The sequence below is a fragment of the Hyla sarda genome, chromosome 7 (assembly GCF_029499605.1).
Source record: "Hyla sarda isolate aHylSar1 chromosome 7, aHylSar1.hap1, whole genome shotgun sequence".
In the NCBI taxonomy this organism is placed as follows: Eukaryota; Metazoa; Chordata; class Amphibia; order Anura; family Hylidae; genus Hyla; species Hyla sarda.
This window is the reverse complement of record NC_079195.1, coordinates 228606298-228625901: the sequence shown is the minus strand read 5'-3', so window position 1 is coordinate 228625901 and position 19604 is coordinate 228606298. Positions and strand designations below refer to the sequence as shown.

General features: G+C 44.2%; 2 protein-coding genes across 3 annotated transcripts in view; one reads left to right on the top strand and one right to left on the bottom strand.

Moving 5' to 3' along the window:
- Positions 1 to 19604, bottom strand: part of FYB2 (FYN binding protein 2) — a 67894-nt gene that overhangs the window by 45494 nt on the left and 2796 nt on the right. Inside the window, exons 1-3 of one of the 2 annotated variants that reach the window (XM_056532969.1) lie at positions 14894 to 15011; positions 5904 to 6417; positions 2401 to 2568 (exon numbers count right to left, since the gene is read on the bottom strand). In XM_056532969.1, coding sequence (XP_056388944.1) covers positions 2401 to 2568; positions 5904 to 6417; positions 14894 to 14902 — 691 coding nt within the window. In that variant the 5' untranslated portion in view covers positions 14903 to 15011. Of the gene's footprint in view, positions 1 to 2400; positions 2569 to 5903; positions 6418 to 14893; positions 15012 to 19604 lie in introns of those variants that run through there. The other variant, XM_056532968.1, reaches the window with a different exon arrangement.
- Positions 18884 to 19604, top strand: part of C8A (complement C8 alpha chain) — a 34368-nt gene continuing 33647 nt past the window's right edge. The window contains exon 1 of the mRNA XM_056532970.1: positions 18884 to 19083. Coding sequence (XP_056388945.1) covers positions 18992 to 19083 — 92 coding nt within the window. The 5' untranslated portion in view covers positions 18884 to 18991. The remainder of the gene's footprint in view (positions 19084 to 19604) is intronic.

Below are 19604 nucleotides of genomic sequence, written 5' to 3'. Positions count from 1 at the left end.
AATATTGTCGCCATCGTTCTACTTAATAATAATAATAATAATAATAATAATAATAATAATACGGTCTGGTGTTGCTGATATCAATGTCCGTCCACAGTCTCTCCGTCGGTACAATGGTAGCTTTGTGTTGGGATAATGTTCCAAAGTTTATACTCACAACAGTGGAAGACGCAGTGAACATAGCGACAAACTTGCCGCCCGCCTCCTTCTTTCCACGTGCCCTGAACGGTCAAGGAACTTGGCATGAGAAAATACTTTGCTTTCTTTATCCGGAATTACATTGTTACATCTGGTATCCTCTGGTCACATCCAGAGCAGCATCCAATCACGGCGGAGATATAGGGATCATGGATCATGGTCGGTAGAAGTATAAAGACGCTCAGGGACCGCATTTTCATTTTGGGAGGGTCGAATACCATTTTATTCATCTTTACATCCTTTTTCATTAAAGGGGTACTCCGGTGGAAGACTTTTTTTTCTCTCTAATCAACTGTTGCCAGAAAGTTAAACAGATTTGTAAATTTCTTCTATTGAAAAAATCTTAATCCTTCCAGTACTTATCAGCTGCTGTATGCTCAACAGGAAGTTGTGTAGTTCTTTCCAGTCTAAGCACAGTGCTCTCTGCTGACACCTCTGTCTGTGTCAGGAACTGTCCATAGTAGGTGCAAATCCTCATAGCAAAACGCTCCTGCTCCAGACAGTTCCTGACACGGACAGAGGTGGCAGCAGAGAGCACTGTGGTCAGACTGGAAAGAACTACACAACTTCCTGTGGAGCATACAGCAGCTGATAAGTACTGGAAGGATTAAACATTTTTAATAGAAGTAAATTTACATATCTGTATAAGTTTCTGGAACTTAGTGATTTGAAAAAAAAAAAAAAAAAAATGTTTTCCAATGTTTTAACCTAGGATTTGGTAGAATATTTGAGACTGGGGTCTGTATTATTTTAATGTCATGTAAATCAGCCACCTATTGGAACAGTGTTTTCCAGCCATTGTGCCTCCAGCTGTTGCAAAACTACAACTCCTAGCATGCCAAAGGCCAGTGTTTTCCAACCAGGGGGCCTCCAGATGTTGCAAAACTACAACTCTCAGCATGCTCAGACAGCCTTGGGCTGTGCAGGCATGCTGGGAGTTTTAGATTTGCAACAGCTGGAGGCACCCTCGTTAGGAAAAACTGATTAAATGTTCGAGCATAACCAGACGAGTAGAGCTGGCGTTTCCCAAACAGGGAGCCTCAAGCTCTTGCACCAATACAATTCCAAGCATGCCTCTACAGTCAACGGCTATCTAGACATGCTGGGAGTTGTATTTTTTTCAACAGCTGGAGGCACACTGATTGAGAAACACATGTCAAAGACTGTCCGGACTTTTGAAACAGCTGGAGGCACACTGGTTCTGAAACTCTGGCCAATGGCTGTCCAGGCATGCTGGGAGTTGTAGTTTTGAAACAGCTGGAGAGGAAACACTACTCTAGGGCAGTGGTTCTCAACCTGGGGTACTTAGCAGTTCTTCAGGGGGTACTTGATAGAGATGAGCGAACTTACAGTAAATTCGATTCGTCACAAACTTCTCGGCTCGGCAGTTGATAACTTTTCCTGCATAAATTAGTTCAGCTTTCCGGTGCTCCCGTGGGCTGGAAAAGGTGGATACATTCCTAGGAGACTCTTTCTTAGGAATGTATCCACCTTTTCCAGCCCACCGGAGCACCTGAAAGCTGAATTTATGCAGGAAAAGTCATCAACTGCAGAGCCGAGAAGTTCGTGACGAATCAAATTTACTGTAAGTTCGCTCATCTCTAGTACTTGAAAAATCAATCAGTAATGGTGTTGAAATTGATTAAAATGATTCTGATGACTGATCAATATATTAATTGATGGACAGAGATGTCAGCAGAGAGCACTGTGCTCATGATTCAGCAGAGAAGAGCTCTCTGCTGAATCATGAGCACAGTGCTCTCTGCTGACATCTCTGGGTTCCAAAAAAAAAAAATTCCTCTGTAGTATTCAGCAGCTAATAAGTACTGGAAGGATTAAGATTTTTTTAATAGAAATAATTTACAAATCTGTTTAAACTTTCTGGCACCAGTTGATAAAAAAAAATAAAAATAAATAAGTTTCCCACCGGAGTACCCCTTTTAAGCCTCCAGCTGTTGCAAAACTACAACTCCCAACATTGAAAACCGCATGCTGTAAGTCAGTAGATGAAATACTACTTCCAGTAGGTGGCACTAGAGAGCTAGCCTTCCTCCCTCTGAGCTTATTTGCATACCCTTTCCCCAGACTGCAGTGCAGTCCTTACACTAGCTAGGTGGTCTCCGAGACATGTTACCCCGTTTATTTATTATAATAGAACCAATTTATTGTTCAGACCGACCCCCATGGCTACTTTGCACTTACCTTCGGGTCCATTGCTTTCTGCATTCGCCTGTGATTTGAAGAAGGTGCTGAGATCTACATTCGGGGGTCGAGAAGGTTTGGGTGGTGGGGGTCCCTGGGATGTGATGGATGGAAGGGGTTTTATTGGCGGGCCTTCATTCACTTTTTCCTCCATTTTGTCCATTGCGACTAAACAAGAATTATCCATTAATTCAGGAGAAGCTACAGAGATACAATGTATAAACATAAAGAATACAATGCTCTGTAGATACAGATAAGAGGATTCTCCTCCTCAAACATACTCTACCCCATTCACCTGAAAAGGACAACTACACTACCACCCACTGCCTACAGACAAGGGGGGCGCTGTTACTAAGAATTTTGAAAAACAAGCACTTAAAAGGGTTGTCCAGGAAAAAAAAAAAATATATATATATATATATATATATATCTATCTCAACTGGCTCCAGAAAGTTAAACAGATTTGTAAATTACTTCTATTAAAAAATCTTAATCCTTTCAGTACTTATGAGCTTCTGAAGTTAAATTGTTCTTTTCTGTCTAAGTGCTCTCTGATGACACGTGTCCCGGGAACCGCCCAGTTTAGAAGAGGTTTGCTATGGGGATTTTCTTCTAAACTAGGCGGTTCCTGAGACAGGTGTCACTTAGACAGAAAAGAACAACTTAACTTCAGAAGCTCATAAGTACTGAAAGGATTAAGATTTTTTTTAATAGAAGTGGTTTACAAATCTGTTTAACTTTCTGGAGCCAGTTGAGATATATATATATATATATATAAAGTTTTTTCCTGGATAACCCCTTTAAAAGGATTACAAACAGGCCCCAAAAGGATATTTTAGTTAATTTATAGGTCCAAGTGGTGCTTGGAATTGTATGAAGACGGATTAGAAAATGTTATAATGTAACAGCCTGAGCTATTGTTGGGTAATCTCAAATTAAACCCTAAAGCCATCATTAGATGAATATTTTTAAAATTTTAATTCTAAATTACATTTGCATTTATTTTGCATTGTCTTCATTAAAAATTTCCTACCATTTAACATCTGCAGCTCCCACTCATGCAAAACATGGTAACAGACAACAAGCCCCCAGTGAACATCTGTGGTCTCCGAACTGCGGCCCTCCAGATGTTGCAAAACTACAACTCCTAGCATGCCCGGACAGCCAACGGCTGTCCGGGCATGCTGGGAGTTGTAGTCTTGCATCAGCTGAAGGCGCCCTGGTTTGGAAACACTGCTGCAGAACCTAGGTCTGAAAACTGTGGCCCTTCAGGTGTTGCAAAACTACAACTCCCAGCATTCCCAGACAGCCGTTGGCTGTCGGGGCATGCTGGGAGTTTTAGTTTTGCAACATCTGGAGGGCCACAGTTTGGAGACCAGTGATCTAAAGGTTTTACCTGCCTTCTGTTCTGATGACCTGTTCTGAGTATTGGCTAAAAACAGACAACAACAGTCATGTGATCGCTGCAGCCTCTTCAATTTTTACATTGGCGGCACATCAATTTGTACTGCAAATAGTGATGAGCAGCAGGGGCCATATTCGAATTTAGGAATATTCTTCCTATATTCGCTAGGTTTGTTCTCTTTTTTGTTTTATCTTTTTTTTTTTTACATGCGAAAATTTGTAATGGAATTTGCATAATGCGCATGCGCAATTATATCTTTCACCTAAAAGAAGGGAGAAATCAGTGTCCTCTGACTGGAAGTGCTGATATTTGCAAAATTTGCATGTTTGTGAATATTTGCATATATTTGAAAAAAATACGAATATATATCACTATATTCTAAATGCTGATATTCGCGGTAAAAATTTGCATTTCGAATATTCACACTCAACACTACCTGCAAAGGCCATACCATGCTTTGTGGTGGTGAAAAGTTTTGCAACATTGTCCCATACACTTGACTACGCCCAGGGGTGCAGCTGATGACAATATTGCAGAGGCTGCAGTGATCACACGACTTCCTTTAAGAGTACCTGTCATGATCTTGTTAAAATGTTCTAATCCTCCCAGTTCACTGCCCCATCATGATAAACCACCCCCGGCCTTTATTTTTTTAAATTATTTTTTAGTTTTGTAACCTTGATATTTCTCTGTATTCACAGATTCACAGACTGGGAAGGGGCGTTCCTCAGCAGGCGTGACATCATCTGAAGCCATACGGGGGAGAACTTCCTCCCTCACTCTGCTACACACAGCCCAGAGCAGTTCAGTTTGAGATGAGCTGTGATTGGCTGAGGCTGCACACACCCCTCATCACTCCAGACTGCATTTCCTGATTTTGGACTTCTGACAGGCCAGCAGGAGTCCAAAGTCTTAGCAAGAGATGTGAGGGGATGTGTTCTGGACAAGTAGGGAGACACCTAGTGGCAGCTTTTTTGAACACAAATAAAACAAAGAAAACTTCATTTTTTTTTAAACAAAGTACATTAGAAAGATTTTTTTTTTATTATTTACCATAAGGAATGCAAGAGCAAAAATTTGTTTTAATGACAGTGCCCATTTAAGCAGCTAATCAGTGGTGATGCTGATAATAAACTCAATATACAAAGGCTGGATAAGCCCTTTAAGATCTCAGTTCTTATTGGCATCATTTGTTGCTAATGAAGTCCAATGTCCATCATGCTTTGCTGAAAGAGATGGTGGTGTGACTATATTGGGGGACTCTACTTAGGATTGACCCCCATTAGAAGGTGCTGTAAGAAATGGGCCATCCGGTGACTTTCATCTCTCTACCCTCACAGCCAGCTTAGAGACTATTCTATGGACAGTACGAACGTTGATGGAGAAGACTAACGCCCCTCTGCTTCCCCATTTCCCCATATGTTTGGGGAGTAGTTTGGCCTGTGATCTGCCCCTCCCTACCCCCATAGATCCCACTTCCCTCCCCGATCACAGACTGTATTGTTGTTCAACTTTGTTTCTTTTACAATGAGTGATGGAGTGGAATGTTAGCGTAGCATGTGGTACGGTGTATGGCTTGGGGAACCTGTGCTGTATATTATACCGTTATGCTTTGTATGATTGTAATTTATTTTACGACTTGTATTGAAACCCCAAGCTCTTTTAATAAACTTTCATCTCATTGCCCACTCTAGTCTCTCATCCCTGAGGCCTCTCATGGTGTAGCGGCAAGACTTCATAGGTTTAAAGGGGTACTCCACTGCCCCATTTTGTTTTGAATGCTTAAAGCAGGTGGCAGGGGTCGTAACATCACGGCAACGCCCCCTTGTGACATCACACCACGCCCCTCCAATAGACTAGTGTGACATCATGAGGGGGCATGGCCATGACATCATGACCCCCGCTGCCCGCACCCAGCGTTCTAAACGAATGCCAGGTGCTGCACAGAGATTGGAAGGGAGAGCTGTGGAACCCCTGCCATCAGACATCTTATCCCCTATCCTTTGGACCTTTGGATAGGGGACAAGATGTCTAGGGGTGGCGTATCCCTTTAAGTCCCCAAACAGTTTGAGGGTTTCTCAATACAATTGAGTCTTACCATCTGGAACAGGACTGCTGGTCATCATCGCCGGTTTTGGACCGGGGAGCGGTGGCTTTGGACCGGGGAGTGGTGGTTTTTTGCTTCCAACAATCTTGACGTCATTTATGGATGGACTCTGTTGCAAAAGGGGGCCCACATCCTCATAGACCTGAGACTGAGGTTGGTTGTTCTTCGGTGGGGTGCCAGGAAACATTGGCATTGAGTGCCTGTACGTCTGGGGGCTTTTGGAACACACTCCATCATTTTGTGTCTTTGGGGCGTCCGTAACTTGAAACTTTTGCGAAAACACTTTACCTAACTTCATGTCAATGCTGTTTTGCCTTGCAGGACCATTTGGTTTGGGTAACACCTTGGGCTTGTTCTCTAAGGTGCTGATGACGCCCTGAAGCGCCGGATTGTCTCGGACATTAGAAATTATCTCTTCTCTTTCTTTGGTATATGCCGGCAGCGTACAGGATCGGCTGCCACTCTGAAACCTTTCACGTAGAGACTTAACGTCTAAAGGCTTCTCCTGAAGGGTGAAAGAAAACAGAAATAGAGTTACCTTCAATGGTCACCCACCTGTAATATTAGTGAACAGTCCATCCAAACATTTCCTTGGGTCTATTCACACGGTGCAGTCAGATTATGTTTTTTGCAAAAATTAGCATTTTGATGAAACATCATAGGAGCAGCTCTCTGGCTCCTCCCTCTTTCCTTATAAGAGGATGTGTAGCCCCCTCACTTTCAGGGTGGTGTCTCAGCAGCTCCTCAACTCCTCCCTCTCTTCTGACAGGAAGTTGTGTAGCCCTTTCATTGACATTGTGGTGTTGTCTCAGTAGCTCCTCCCTCTCTCCTGAGATGAGATACATCATCCACTGCTGTCTCAGGAGGCGTGGCTTGATCTTGTCTCTGAACTCTAGCCCCATCCCCTGAGTAATGTCACCATTTAGGGAAAAATTTGGTGTGGTTACAGCATGCTGCCTTGTGCTGAACAATGCCACAGGCAGAGGAGTAGACTGGGAATGAATACAGAAGGTGCTGCTACCTCACTGACTGCCTATAGTGCCCAATAAATACCCGCAAACATTACTTAAATGATTCTATACAGTAAACAACAACAATAAGCAAGTAATACCTCCAGACAGTACACAAATGTATTGATGTTATACAGAGCATAAAAGTAGTAATATGCCTACTTACCGTACAAAACAGTACACAAATACATTTATACATAAGTCCAAACAAAAAACAGCAATAACACAAGTGTCCAAGTAAAACCACCAAACAGTAATATATTCACACAGTGCACATGGCAGTGAGAGCGTAAAGACTAAATAATATGATCATAAAGTGCACAAAATATCCATACAGAGCATAATAATAATAATAATAATAATAGCAAAATACAACAGTGACAAAGTAACACCCCGCGAAATGTGCAGAATAAGTTGTGCAATAAGATGGAACCACATCTCTGCCTCTATCAATATCATGCAAGTTTTGGAGGGGTGATGGAGACCCCCAGGGTAGAGACCCCAAGGAACTGCCCCTCCGCCTCTCCCATTATACCGCCCCTCCGCCTCTCCCATTATACCGCCCCTCCGCCTCTCCCATTATACCGCCCCTCCGCCTCTCCCATTATACCGCCCCTCCGCCTCTCCCATTATACCGCCCCTCCGCCTCTCCCATTATACCGCCCCTCCGCCTCTCCCATTATACCGCCCCTCCACCTCTCCTATTATACCGCCCCTCCACCTCTTCCATTATACCGCCCCTCCCATTATACCGCCCCTCCGCCTCTCCCGTTATACCGCCCCTCCCATTATACCGCCCCTCCACCTCTCCCATTATACCGCCCCTCCACCTCTCCTATTGTACCGCCCCTCCACCTCTCCTATTGTACCGCCCCTCCACCTCTCCTATTATAATGCCCCTCCACCTCTCCCATTATACTGCCCCTCCACCTCTCCCATTATACTGCCCCTCCGCCTCTCCCATTATACTGCCCCTCCACCTCTCCCATTATACTGCCCCTCCACCTCTCCCATTATACTGCCCCTCCACCTCTCCCATTATACTGCCCCTCCACCTCTCCCATTATACCGCCCCTCCACCTCTCCCATTATACTGCCCCTCCACCTCTCCCATTATACCGCCCCTCCACCTCTCCCATTATACCGCCCCTCCACCTCTCCCATTATACCGCCCCTCCACCTCTCCCATTATACCGCCCCTCCACCTCTCCCATTATACCGCCCCTCCACCTCTCCCATTATACCGCCCCTCCACCTCTCCCATTATACCGCCCCTCCACCTCTCCCATTATACCGCCCCTCCACCTCTCCCATTATACCGCCCCTCCACCTCTCCCATTATACCGCCCCTCCACCTCTCCCATTATACCGCCCCTCCACCTCTCCCATTATACCGCCCCTCCACCTCTCCCATTATACCGCCCCTCCACCTCTCCCATTATACCGCCCCTCCACCTCTCCCATTATACCGCCCCTCCACCTCTCCCATTATACCGCCCCTCCACCTCTCCCATTATACCGCCCCTCCACCTCTCCCATTATACCGCCCCTCCACCTCTCCCATTATACTGCCCCTCCACCTCTCCCATTATACTGCCCCTCCACCTCTCCCATTATACTGCCCCTCCGCTCCAAGTACAAATCTCTACTAATGATACAAGATACTGTATTCAGCACAATAATAACTTTGATGTGAAAGAAGAAAACTCTCCCAGACCTGTTACACCGATTTGTCCTCCATAGATAATACCGTATCCTCCGTTCTCACTGACTGGCCATGAAGAGCTGAGCAGCGGCCGCAGTACTGACGGTTTATTATTCTCCATCTATAAATGGACTTAGTTGTTGACTAAACATCGGCTTTACTAATATTGTGATGAAAAACATGGATGAAGCTCCAGAAATAAAAGCTTCATTGTTCCGAGCTTTTTTCTTTCCTAATGGATTGAACATGGGTGTGGAGAAGGTCAGGGAACCTCCGAAATCCATACCGCCATCTAGGTACAATAATTCTGATATCAAGTAAATGGGAGAAGAGTGAAAAGAAAATATCCGAGATGGATCCATTATAATGAAAACCTTCAGACACAATATAGGCCCAAAAACGTGACTGATCAAGAGGGTCTAAGAAATGCCTCCATACAGTGCTGAAATACAAACCGTCATTCTGTGCATGATAGGACCTGAATAGCACCAAAGTGTATAAATCATATTGCCATACAATGCTCTTTGAACGCTACAATACAGCGCTCAAATACCATCAAACTGTAGTCAAATAACAGCGGCATAAAATACTTGAATAAAACTGTCATACGGTGCTTAAATAATACTGCTATATAGTACTTAATAACACCATACAATACTCATATAATGCTGCTTTACAGTGCTTAAATGCCGCCATACAGTACTATCACCTGTCAGTTTGTCTGTGATGATGATGAGGAGACTGCTGAGAAGTGATCTCTACAGATCATGAGGCATCAGTCTATAGTGAATGGTGGATCCTGTGTTGTCTATATATAGGTGCTACCCATCAGTGTAATCCTGTCTGTGAGGATGATGAGGAGAATGCTGAGAAGTGATCTCTACAGAACAGGAGGGGTCAGTCTATAGTGAATGGTGGATCCTGTGTTATCTATATATAGGTGTTACCTGTCAGTGTACTCCTGTCTGTGATGATGATGATTAGGAGACTGCTGAGAAGTGATCTCTACAGAACAGGAGGAGTCAGACTATAGTGAATGGTGAATCCTGTGTTATCTATATATAGGTGCTACCCGTCAGTGTAATCCTGTCTGTGATGATGAGGAGACTGCTGAGAAGTGATCTCTACAGAAGAGGAGGGGTCAGTCTATAGTGAATGGTGGATCCTGTGTTATCTATATATAGATGTTACCTGCCATTGTAATGCTGTCTGTGATGATGATGATGAGGAGGAGGAGGCTGCTGAGAAGTGATCTCTACAGTACAGGAGGTGTCAGTCTATAGTGAATGTTGGATCCAGTGTTATCTATATATAGGTGTTACCTGCCCTTGTAATCCTGTCTGTGATGATGATGATGAGGAGGAGGAGGCTGCTGAGAAGTGATCTCTACAGTACAGGAGGTGTCAGTCTATAGTGAATGGTGGATCCTGTGTTATCTATATATAGGTGTTACCTGTCATTGTAATCCTGTCTGTGATGATGAGAAGACTGCTGAGAAGTGATCTCTACAGTACAGGAGGGGTCAGTCTATAGTGAATGGTGGATCCTGTGTTATCTATATATAGATGTTACCTGCCATTGTAATCCTGTCTGTGATGATGATGATGAGAAGGAGACTGCTGAGAAGTGATCTCTACAGTACAGGAGGTGTCAGTCTATAGTGAATGCTGGATCCTGTGTTATCTATATATAGGTGCTACCCGTCAGTGTACTCCTGTCTGTGATGATGAGGAGACTGCTGAGAAGTGATCTCTACAGTACAGGAGGGGTCAGTCTATAGTGAATGGTGGATCCTGTGTTATCTATACAGTGGTCCCTCAACATACGATGGTAATCCATTCCAAACGGACCATCGTTTGTTGAGGGATCCATGCAATGTAAAATATAGGACAGTGGTCTACAACCTGCGGACCTCCAGGTGTTGCAAAACTACAACACCCAGCATGCCCGGACAGCCGTTGGCTGTCCGGGCACGCTGGGTGTTGTAGTTTTTGCAACATTTGGAGGTCCGCAGGTTGTAGACCACTGTTAGAGGAAGTTGTACTCACCTGTCCCCACCGCTCCGGACAGTCACCGCTGCCCGGGATGTCGCTGTCCATCGCTGTCGCCGCGTCCCCGAGGTGTCCCCGCCGCTCCGGCAAGGCCTCTGCTTCCCCGGCATCCGCTCTCTCCGTCGCCGCCATCACATCGCTACGCACGCCGCTCCTATTGGATGATGGGACGGCGTGCACAGCGATGTGATGACGACGATGGAGAGCGCCGACAATGCAGGGGATCCCGAAGAGGACGCGCCGAAGCCCTGAGGACAGGTAAGTGATCGTCAGCGGACCACAAGGGGCACCATAAACGGCTATCCGGTGGCAGCTGAAGCAGTCTGCGCTGCCGGATAGCCGTTTATGCGATGGCCCCGACATAAAAAAAAGCATCGTATGTTGATGCTGTCTCTGAGAGGCCATCGCATGTTGAAATTATCGTATGTCGGGGCCATAGTAGGTCGAGGGGTCACTGTATATAGGTGTTACCTGTCAGTGTAATCCTGTCTGTGATGATGATGAGGAGGAGGAGGAGACTGCTGAGAAGTGATCTCTACAGAACAGGAGGTGTCAGTCTATAGTGAATGGTGGATCCTGTGTTATCTATATATAGGTGCTACCCGTCAGTGTAATCCTGTCTGTGATGATGAGGAGGAGACTGCTGAGAAGTGATCTCTACAGTACAGGAGGGGTCAGTCTATAGTGAATGGTGGTGGATCCTGTGTTATCTATATATAGGTGCTACCCGTCAGTGTAATGCTGTCTGTGATGATGAGGAGGAGACTGCTGAGAAGTGATCTCTACAGAACAGAAGACCGTTATGAGGCTCAGAGTATGACCTGCACACCTTTAGGATGCTCCTTTGTGGTATAAATGTGATCCAGCCCTTATTCTCGGAATTTCCTCCTTAAAAAAATGTAAGAGAAAGTGAAGGCTCCGCTGGGCTCAGGTCAAAACTGAGACAACCGGCCGGATCAGGTTCTAACATAGAAGCCATTAGTGACAGATCTGCGACATAGTTTACATGATATTCAAATCATCAAAGAACATCAGGCAGCTGCTGCTAAAGCCTGTCGGGTCTAGGTGACATTTTTGTCATTATTGCCGTCTCTTCTTCCCCATTCTCTGGAATCCATTCTACCAAAACCTAATATGACTCTCAGCACTGCCATATCCCATCATGCACTTTTCTGTTTACTTCCATTGGGGTCTATGGATACGTTTGTTATCTCCATCAGTATGCATGGTGCGAATGAAGCCTAAACCCAGAGAGGGATAGTAGAAGCCCGTGATAACCTAGGGGGGCACCAGCTGGTGCAAAACTACAACTCCCAGCAAGACCAATGTTTCCCAACCAGAGTGCCTCCAGCTGTTGTAAAATTACAACTCTCAGCATGCCCAGAAAGCCAAAGACCAATGTTTCCCAACCAGGGTGCCTTGAACTGTTGCAAAACTACAACTCCCAGCATGCCCAGACAGCCAAAGGCCCCCTTATAAATATCGGTCATAGTACCTCCATATTAGTACTACAGTGTCTCCATATCAGTATCCGTTATAGTTTCTCAGTAGCAGTCATAGTACCCCCATATCAGTAAAGGTCACAGAACCCCACATAAGTAACAGTCATAGTACCTCAAAATTAGTAACACAGAACCTCCATATCAGGAGCAGACATAGTATCTTGGCAGCAGTCATAGTACCCCCATATCAGAAGCAGCCATAGTACCTCCATATTGGTACCTCAGAGCCTCCATATCAGTAACAGTTATAGTATCTCAGTAGCAGTCATAGTACCCCCATATCATTAACAGTCATAGTACCCCTATATCATTAACAGTCATAGTACCTCAAAATTATTAACACAGAACCTCCATATCAGGAGCAGACATAGTATCTTGGCAGCAGTCATAGTACCCCCATATCAGAAGCAGCCATAGTACCTCCATATTGGTACCTAAGAGCCTCCATATCAGTAACAGTTATAGTATCTCGGTAGCAGTCATAGTACCCCCACATCATTAACAGTCATAGTACCCCCATATCATTAACAGTCATAGTACCCCTATATCATTAACAGTCATAGTACCCCCATATCATTAACAGTCATAGTACCTCAAAATTAGTAACACAGAACCTCTATATCAGTAAAGGTCACAGAACCTCTATATCAGAACAAGTCATAACATCTCGGTAGCAGTCATAGTGCCCCCATATCAGTAACAGTCTTACTACCTCTTATAAATATCGGTCATAGTATCTCCATATATTAGTACCACAGAGCCTTCATATCAGTAACAGTTATAGTATCTCAGTAACAGTCATAGTACCCCCATATCATTAACACAGAACCCCCATATCAGTAGCAGTCATAATACCCCCATATCAGTAGCAGTCATAATACCCCCCATATCAGTAGCAGTCATAATACCCCCCATATCAGTAGCAGTCTTAATACCCCCCATATCAGTAGCAGTCTTAATACCCCCATATCAGTAGCAGTCTTAATACCCCCATATCAGTAGCAGTCTTAATACCCCCATATCAGTAACAGTCTTAATACCCCCATATCAGTAGCAGTCATAGGATCTCAGTAGCAGTCTTAATACCCCCATATCAGTAGCAGTCTTAATACCCCCATATCAGTAGCAGTCTTAATACCCCCATATCAGTAGCAGTCTTAATACCCCCATATCAGTAGCAGTCTTAATACCCCCATATCAGTAGCAGTCTTAATACCCCCATATCAGTAGCAGTCTTAATACCCCCATATCAGTAGCAGTCTTAATACCCCCATATCAGTAGCAGTCTTAATACCCCCATATCAGTAGCAGTCTTAATACCCCCATATCAGTAGCAGTCTTAATACCCCCATATCAGTAGCAGTCTTAATACCCCCATATCAGTAACAGTCTTAATACCCCCATATCAGTAACAGTCTTAATACCCCCATATCAGTAGCAGTCTTAATACCCCCATATCAGTAGCAGTCTTAATACCCCCATATCAGTAGCAGTCATAGGATCTCAGTAGCAGTCATAATACCCCCCATATCAGTAGCAGTCATAATACCCCCCATATCAGTAGCAGTCTTAATACCCCCATATCAGTAGCAGTCATAATACCCACATATCAGTAGCAGTCATAATACCCCCATATCAGTAGCAGTCATAATACCCCCATATCAGTAACAGACATAATACCCCCATATCAGTAACAGACATAATACCCCCATATCAGTAGCAGTCATACTGCACCTCAGTATACATCCATGTTCACACACAGAACCTCCATACAGAGGCTCCATATGGCGGCACACAGAGAATATACACGAAATGTACAATCCAGGCCGTGAGCCGGACCTTGATGACCTGTCACAATTTGGCCCCCAAATGTCCATTTCAGGGGCCGCATCATACATAGATGAGCGCATTGATGTGTCTGGATGTGCGCTAGATGGACGTACGTCTTTTTTTTTGGCCTTACAAACTACGTAACCATAAAATGGAAACAAAAAATGTTTCTGCCCGAAGCTTTGGCCCCTGAGATCAGGATGTCTACCCTAAAAATGACACGCCAATCATCGCTAGAGATTCAATGTAAGGCTAAGACTCCACAGCGCCACCTGTCAGTCTCAGTTCAAGTGCAGCATTACCACAACGCCAAGTGAAAAGTTTCTCTAGGGCAGTTTTTTCCAACCAGTGTGCCTCCAGCTGTGGCAAAACTACAACTTACAGCATGCCTGGACAGCCGAAGGCTGTCCGGGCATGCTGGGAGTTGTAGTTTTGCAACAGCTGGAGGCACACTGGTTGGAAAACTGTCTATAAAGGCTGTCCGGGCATGCTGGGAGTTGTAGTTTTGCAACAGCTGGAGGCACACTGGTTGGAACACTGACTAAAGGCTATCTGGGCATGCTGGGAGTTGTAGTTTTCCCAGAATGCACAATATTACAAGATTGCTGCATGTATCATGGAATAAGGAATGGGGGCATAGGAAGAGTGGAGCAGTTGCTCATAGCAACCAATCAGATCGCTGCTTTAATTTTGCAGAGGCCTTTAAAAAAAATAAAAAATTTAAGTAGCGATCTGATTGGTTGCTATGGGCAACTGCGCCACTATTACTTTACACAGGTTTCGATAAATCTTCCCAATTAAATAATCTGATATACGACCGCCACATGGGGTTAGGGGTCAGTGTTCTACGGGGGGCGCAGTCAGTGTTGGCGCCGCTGCTCACCGTGTCCATGGCGTGTGTCCTCCGCCGCTGCTCTCCGCGCTCTGGCCGCTCTCACACTGACTGAGACTCTTTTCTGTCCTTTGTCAGGATTGACATTTTTTCTTTTTTTACTTCCTTGTATAAGAATAACGCTCAGTTTCCCCCCAGTTCTCAGGTATTTGCACTCATATATAGTGATATATTGTTGTGTCGCCTCCTACAGGTCACTCCAAATAATAAACCCAGTCCCTTAGACAAACAGGAAACAGACTGATCCCCCAGCTGCGGCCGCACCTGATATCGGGAGACGTTCGGATGGTTTCAAACAGAGCTGATTTCTTTAAAAAAAGAAAAACAGTGCCACCCCTGTCCTCAGGTTGTGAGTGGTATTGCAGCTCAGTTCTATTGAAGTGAATGGAGCCAGGTTGTGTGCGGAATTACAACAATGACATCGACCTAAATGTGACCCGCCTGTGGGAACGGGCCCTTAGGGTCCATGAACACGGACAGATTTTTCACAGAGTATTTGCTGCCATAAAATCTGCAACCACAACTCCCAGCATGCCTGGACAGCCTTTGGACAGTGTTTCCCAACCAGTGTGCCTCCAGCTGTTGCAAAACTACAACTCCCAGCATGCCCAGACAGCCTTTATAGACAGTGTTTTCCCAACTAGTGTGCCTCCAGCTGTTGCAATACTACAACTCCCAGCATGCCTAAAAAGCCTTTGAACAGTGTTTTCCAACCAGTGTGCCTCCAGCTGTTGCAATACTACAACTCCCAGCATGCCTGGACAGCCTTTGAACAGTGTTTTCCAACCAGTGTGCCTCCAGCTGTTGCAATACTACATCTCCCAGCATGCATGGACAGCCAACAGCTGGAGGCACACTGGTTGGAAAAACTATCCAAAGGCTGTCCGTGCATCCTGGGTGTTGTAGTATTGCAACAGCTGGAGGCTCACTGGTTGGGAAGCACTACAATAAGGGAAAATGAAACACAATACCCACCTAGTTTTTCATAATGGGAGCATATTCTGTATATGTTTTTTTTGTTTTTTGCCCCTCCCCCCAATAAATTGTGCAATTTTTCCTCCCATAGACTAATGTAGGTGAATAAGATTTATTTAAAAAAATAATAATAATAATTTAAATTTTTTTTAGCAATAAATATATAAATAAAAAAATTAAAAATTAATAACTCAAACAAAAACACACACACACAAAAAAATGCCATGTGTGTATGATGTTTGATATTTCCCTATTGACTCCCTGCTAACATCTACCTGCAGCATTTTGAGTCCAAAAAACTGCCATACATCAAATATGGCTTTATTTTTGGTGTTTTTTTTTTTTTTTTTAACATGTCTGCCGTTATCCTCAGGTTGGTGTCACACTCCAGAAGTTAATCCAGCAGGAAGGAGAGGTATTCGTTCTTCATACAAAAATTTCACCCAAAAAGATTTTTGTTAAATAAATAAAAAAGTGTCCAGTGAAATGTTATCCTCTGTGTGCATTTCCTCTACCTGACCACAAGATGTCGCTGTTTGAACAGGATTTAACATCTAATTCAGAAGCAACAAAGTAACAATTTCTCTGGAGCAAAATTCTAATTTGTTTGTTGGGCAGAAAATCAGGAATCACTGCCCCAAAGCATCATGGGGGCTCTGACTGCTCTGAATTTCAAAACTATGAAGACTTTAACGTTGTTATTTTTTTTTCTGCTAACTGGTTCCATATATGGATATAGCAGAGCTGAAATAATTTAGTAGGTATAACCTGCAGTCCTATGCAACCCCCCGCTGGAAATAGTGTGTATTATTAGTATAGGCATTTTTGTATAGAAGAATTGGGAAGGAGTGGGAAGGGGGGTGGTTGGCTGATCCAGGAATGCCAGAACAAATGCCAATATATATAAATACATGGGGGAAGCCTCTCAAAAATGAAAGAAGGGATCTGATTGGTTGCCATAGGCTTCTGGGCAATTTTTCTTCTACAGAGGTTTTGATAAATCTCCCCCAAGGGGTTGTTTTATTTATTTGTTTGTTTATTTATTTATTTATTTTTGCTGCCATTTTTTCCCACCTATTGAAGTCTATAGAGGAAAATGGCAGCTTACACCGGGCCACAGCAATTTTGGGGATTCCACATTCACACAGCGGAATTTCCACCAATATTTCTGCAAAATATTATAAGACTTGTTTTTAAATGTTGCAGAATTCCATTTAGATCCTCATTGAAGTTAATGGGACTCTGTATTAGGGTGCATTCACACACTATTACTAGCAGCGGGTTTCACGCTGCGGGTTACGCTACCATTGAGTTACGCTACCATTGAGTTACGCTACCATTGAATGAGTCCACAGACCGCAAAAGTGTCAGATGTTCGGACTGTCCGTGGACCATTTAATTCAATGGCAGCGTAACTCGCAGCGGGTTTCCCGCAGACAAAAAACTCGCCGCCAGCTACTAGCCTGTGAGCGCACCATTTTATGCTGCAGATCCGACACTGAAGGACCTCTGTATGGTGCCCTTAAGGGTGCATTCCCACACGGCGTATTTGCTGCGTATTTGCTGCTGCGTATTTTATTTTCTCTGTTGAAGTCAATGGGTAGGAAAATACGCAGCACCAAATACGCAGCAAATACGCAGCAAAATACGCCGTGTGGCAACGTACCCTAAATGTGTCTGCTCGGAGCGGCAATACGCCGCTCTGAGCAGACACACTGCGATGTGCGATCACCGCGCATGCGCAGTGTACTCACACACATCGCAGCCGCTTCCCCTGCTCATTTAGCTAGGACGAGAGCTGCTGCGATGTGCAAGTATAATGCGCATGCGCGCAGGCACATATGGAAGCAAGAATCCGCAGCTAAATACACTGCAAAAATCTGCACATCTGAACGTACCCTTAAAGCCAAATCTGTGCTTTAAAAGCACAGAAATTCCACCCAAATTCCGCTGGAATTCACATTCACATGGAATTCACATTCAGCAAAACGGCGAAAAATCTGCAGTGCGCGGTTCTGTGCGAAATTTGATCGGAATAGCAGTAATTCTGCCATGTGAACATAGCCTTATGGAGATGTTTTCCCATAGAAGCAAAGCATAAAATATATTCCGTAAAGGAACAATCAAAATGAGAAATATTTAAAAAATAAACCACAAAATCCGCACACGTTACTCTTAGTTTTTTTTTCTGTGAATTCATCAATTTCTCCTCTTGATGCGTTGGCAATAGTAAAATTTGTGATGATTTGCAAAATCTCATCCACTTGTCAGTTACAGGAATCCACTATAGATGTCACCTGCGCAAATCTGCAACTAAAATCTACTGACACATACAGTTCTATACATTTAAAGTGGTTATCCAGGGAAAAAAAAACTTATATACACACACACACACACACACACACATATATATATCAACTGGCTCCAGAAAGTTAAACAGATTTGTAAATTACTTCTATAAAAAAAAAAATCTTAATCCTTTGAGTACTTATGAGCTGATGAAGTTGAGTTGTTCTTTTCTGTCTAAGTGCTCTCTGATGACTCCTGTCTCGGGAACTGTCCAGAGTAGAAGCAAATCCCCATAGCAAACCTCTTCTACTCTGTGCAGTTCCCGAGACAAGCAGAGATGTCAGCAGAGAGCACTGTTGTCAGATAGAAAAGAACAAGTTAACTTCAGCAGCTGATAATTATTGGAAGGATTAAGATTTTTTTAATAGAAGTAATTTACAAATCTGTTTAACTTTCTGGAGCCAGTTGATATTAAAAAACAAAAACAAAAAAGGGTTTTCCTGGAATACCCCTTTAAGCACGATGGGCTCCTGGTTCTTTCCATTAATCTTTATCTTCTTTGTTTTCCGCCATTGTATGCGTTTTTTTTTTCTCTCTGTTATTCGCTGTTATCTGTTGCACCACGACCCGACCCCCCCCCCCCCCCCCAATATACAACAATGGGAATTCCAAACATTTGGTAACTTTGTTGCTGTTTGATGTATAAATATTTAGAAAGTCGTCAATGATTCACCAGCGCGGACATTGCCGGGAAGGCTGCGGTTTTACCTCCCGCTCGTCCTCCAATGTCTGGACGACAGCGTCGCCTCCGTCCACCTGGAGACAATGAGTCTCTGCAGCTGCTCCCATCTTCTGGCTCTGTTCACATTAGGCTTCTTGGTCGCAGTGCAAAGCGTTGACGTTGGATTAGCGGGGAGGTAGGACGCAAATTATCATTATAAATGGAAATCGCTTTATTTTTCCTGCTGCTTGCCTGGGCGTTCGTCATGCGCCAAATTGATCAAATTGGTGCACATTCTTCATAGATTGCTAAAATGCTTAGATCGGTGTTTCCCAACCAGGGTGCCTCCAGCTGTTGCAAAACTACAACTCCCAGCATGCCCGGACAGCCAAAGGCTGTCCGGGCATGCTGGGAGTTGTAGTTTTGCAAAAGGCTGTCCGGGCATGCTGGGAGTTGTAGTTTTGCAACAGCTGGAGGCTACCCTGGTTGGAAAAGAATGGCTTAAGGCTGTCCGGGCATGCTGGGATTTGTAGTTTTGCAACTGCTGGAGGTACACTGGTTGAAAAATACTGGATAAAGGCTGTCCGGGCATGCTGGGATTTGTAGTTTTGCAACTGCTGGAGGCACACTGGTTGAGAAATACTGGATAAACGCTGTCCGGGCATGCTTGGATTTGTAGTTTTGCAACAGCTGGAGAAACACTGTTTGTTGGAAAAC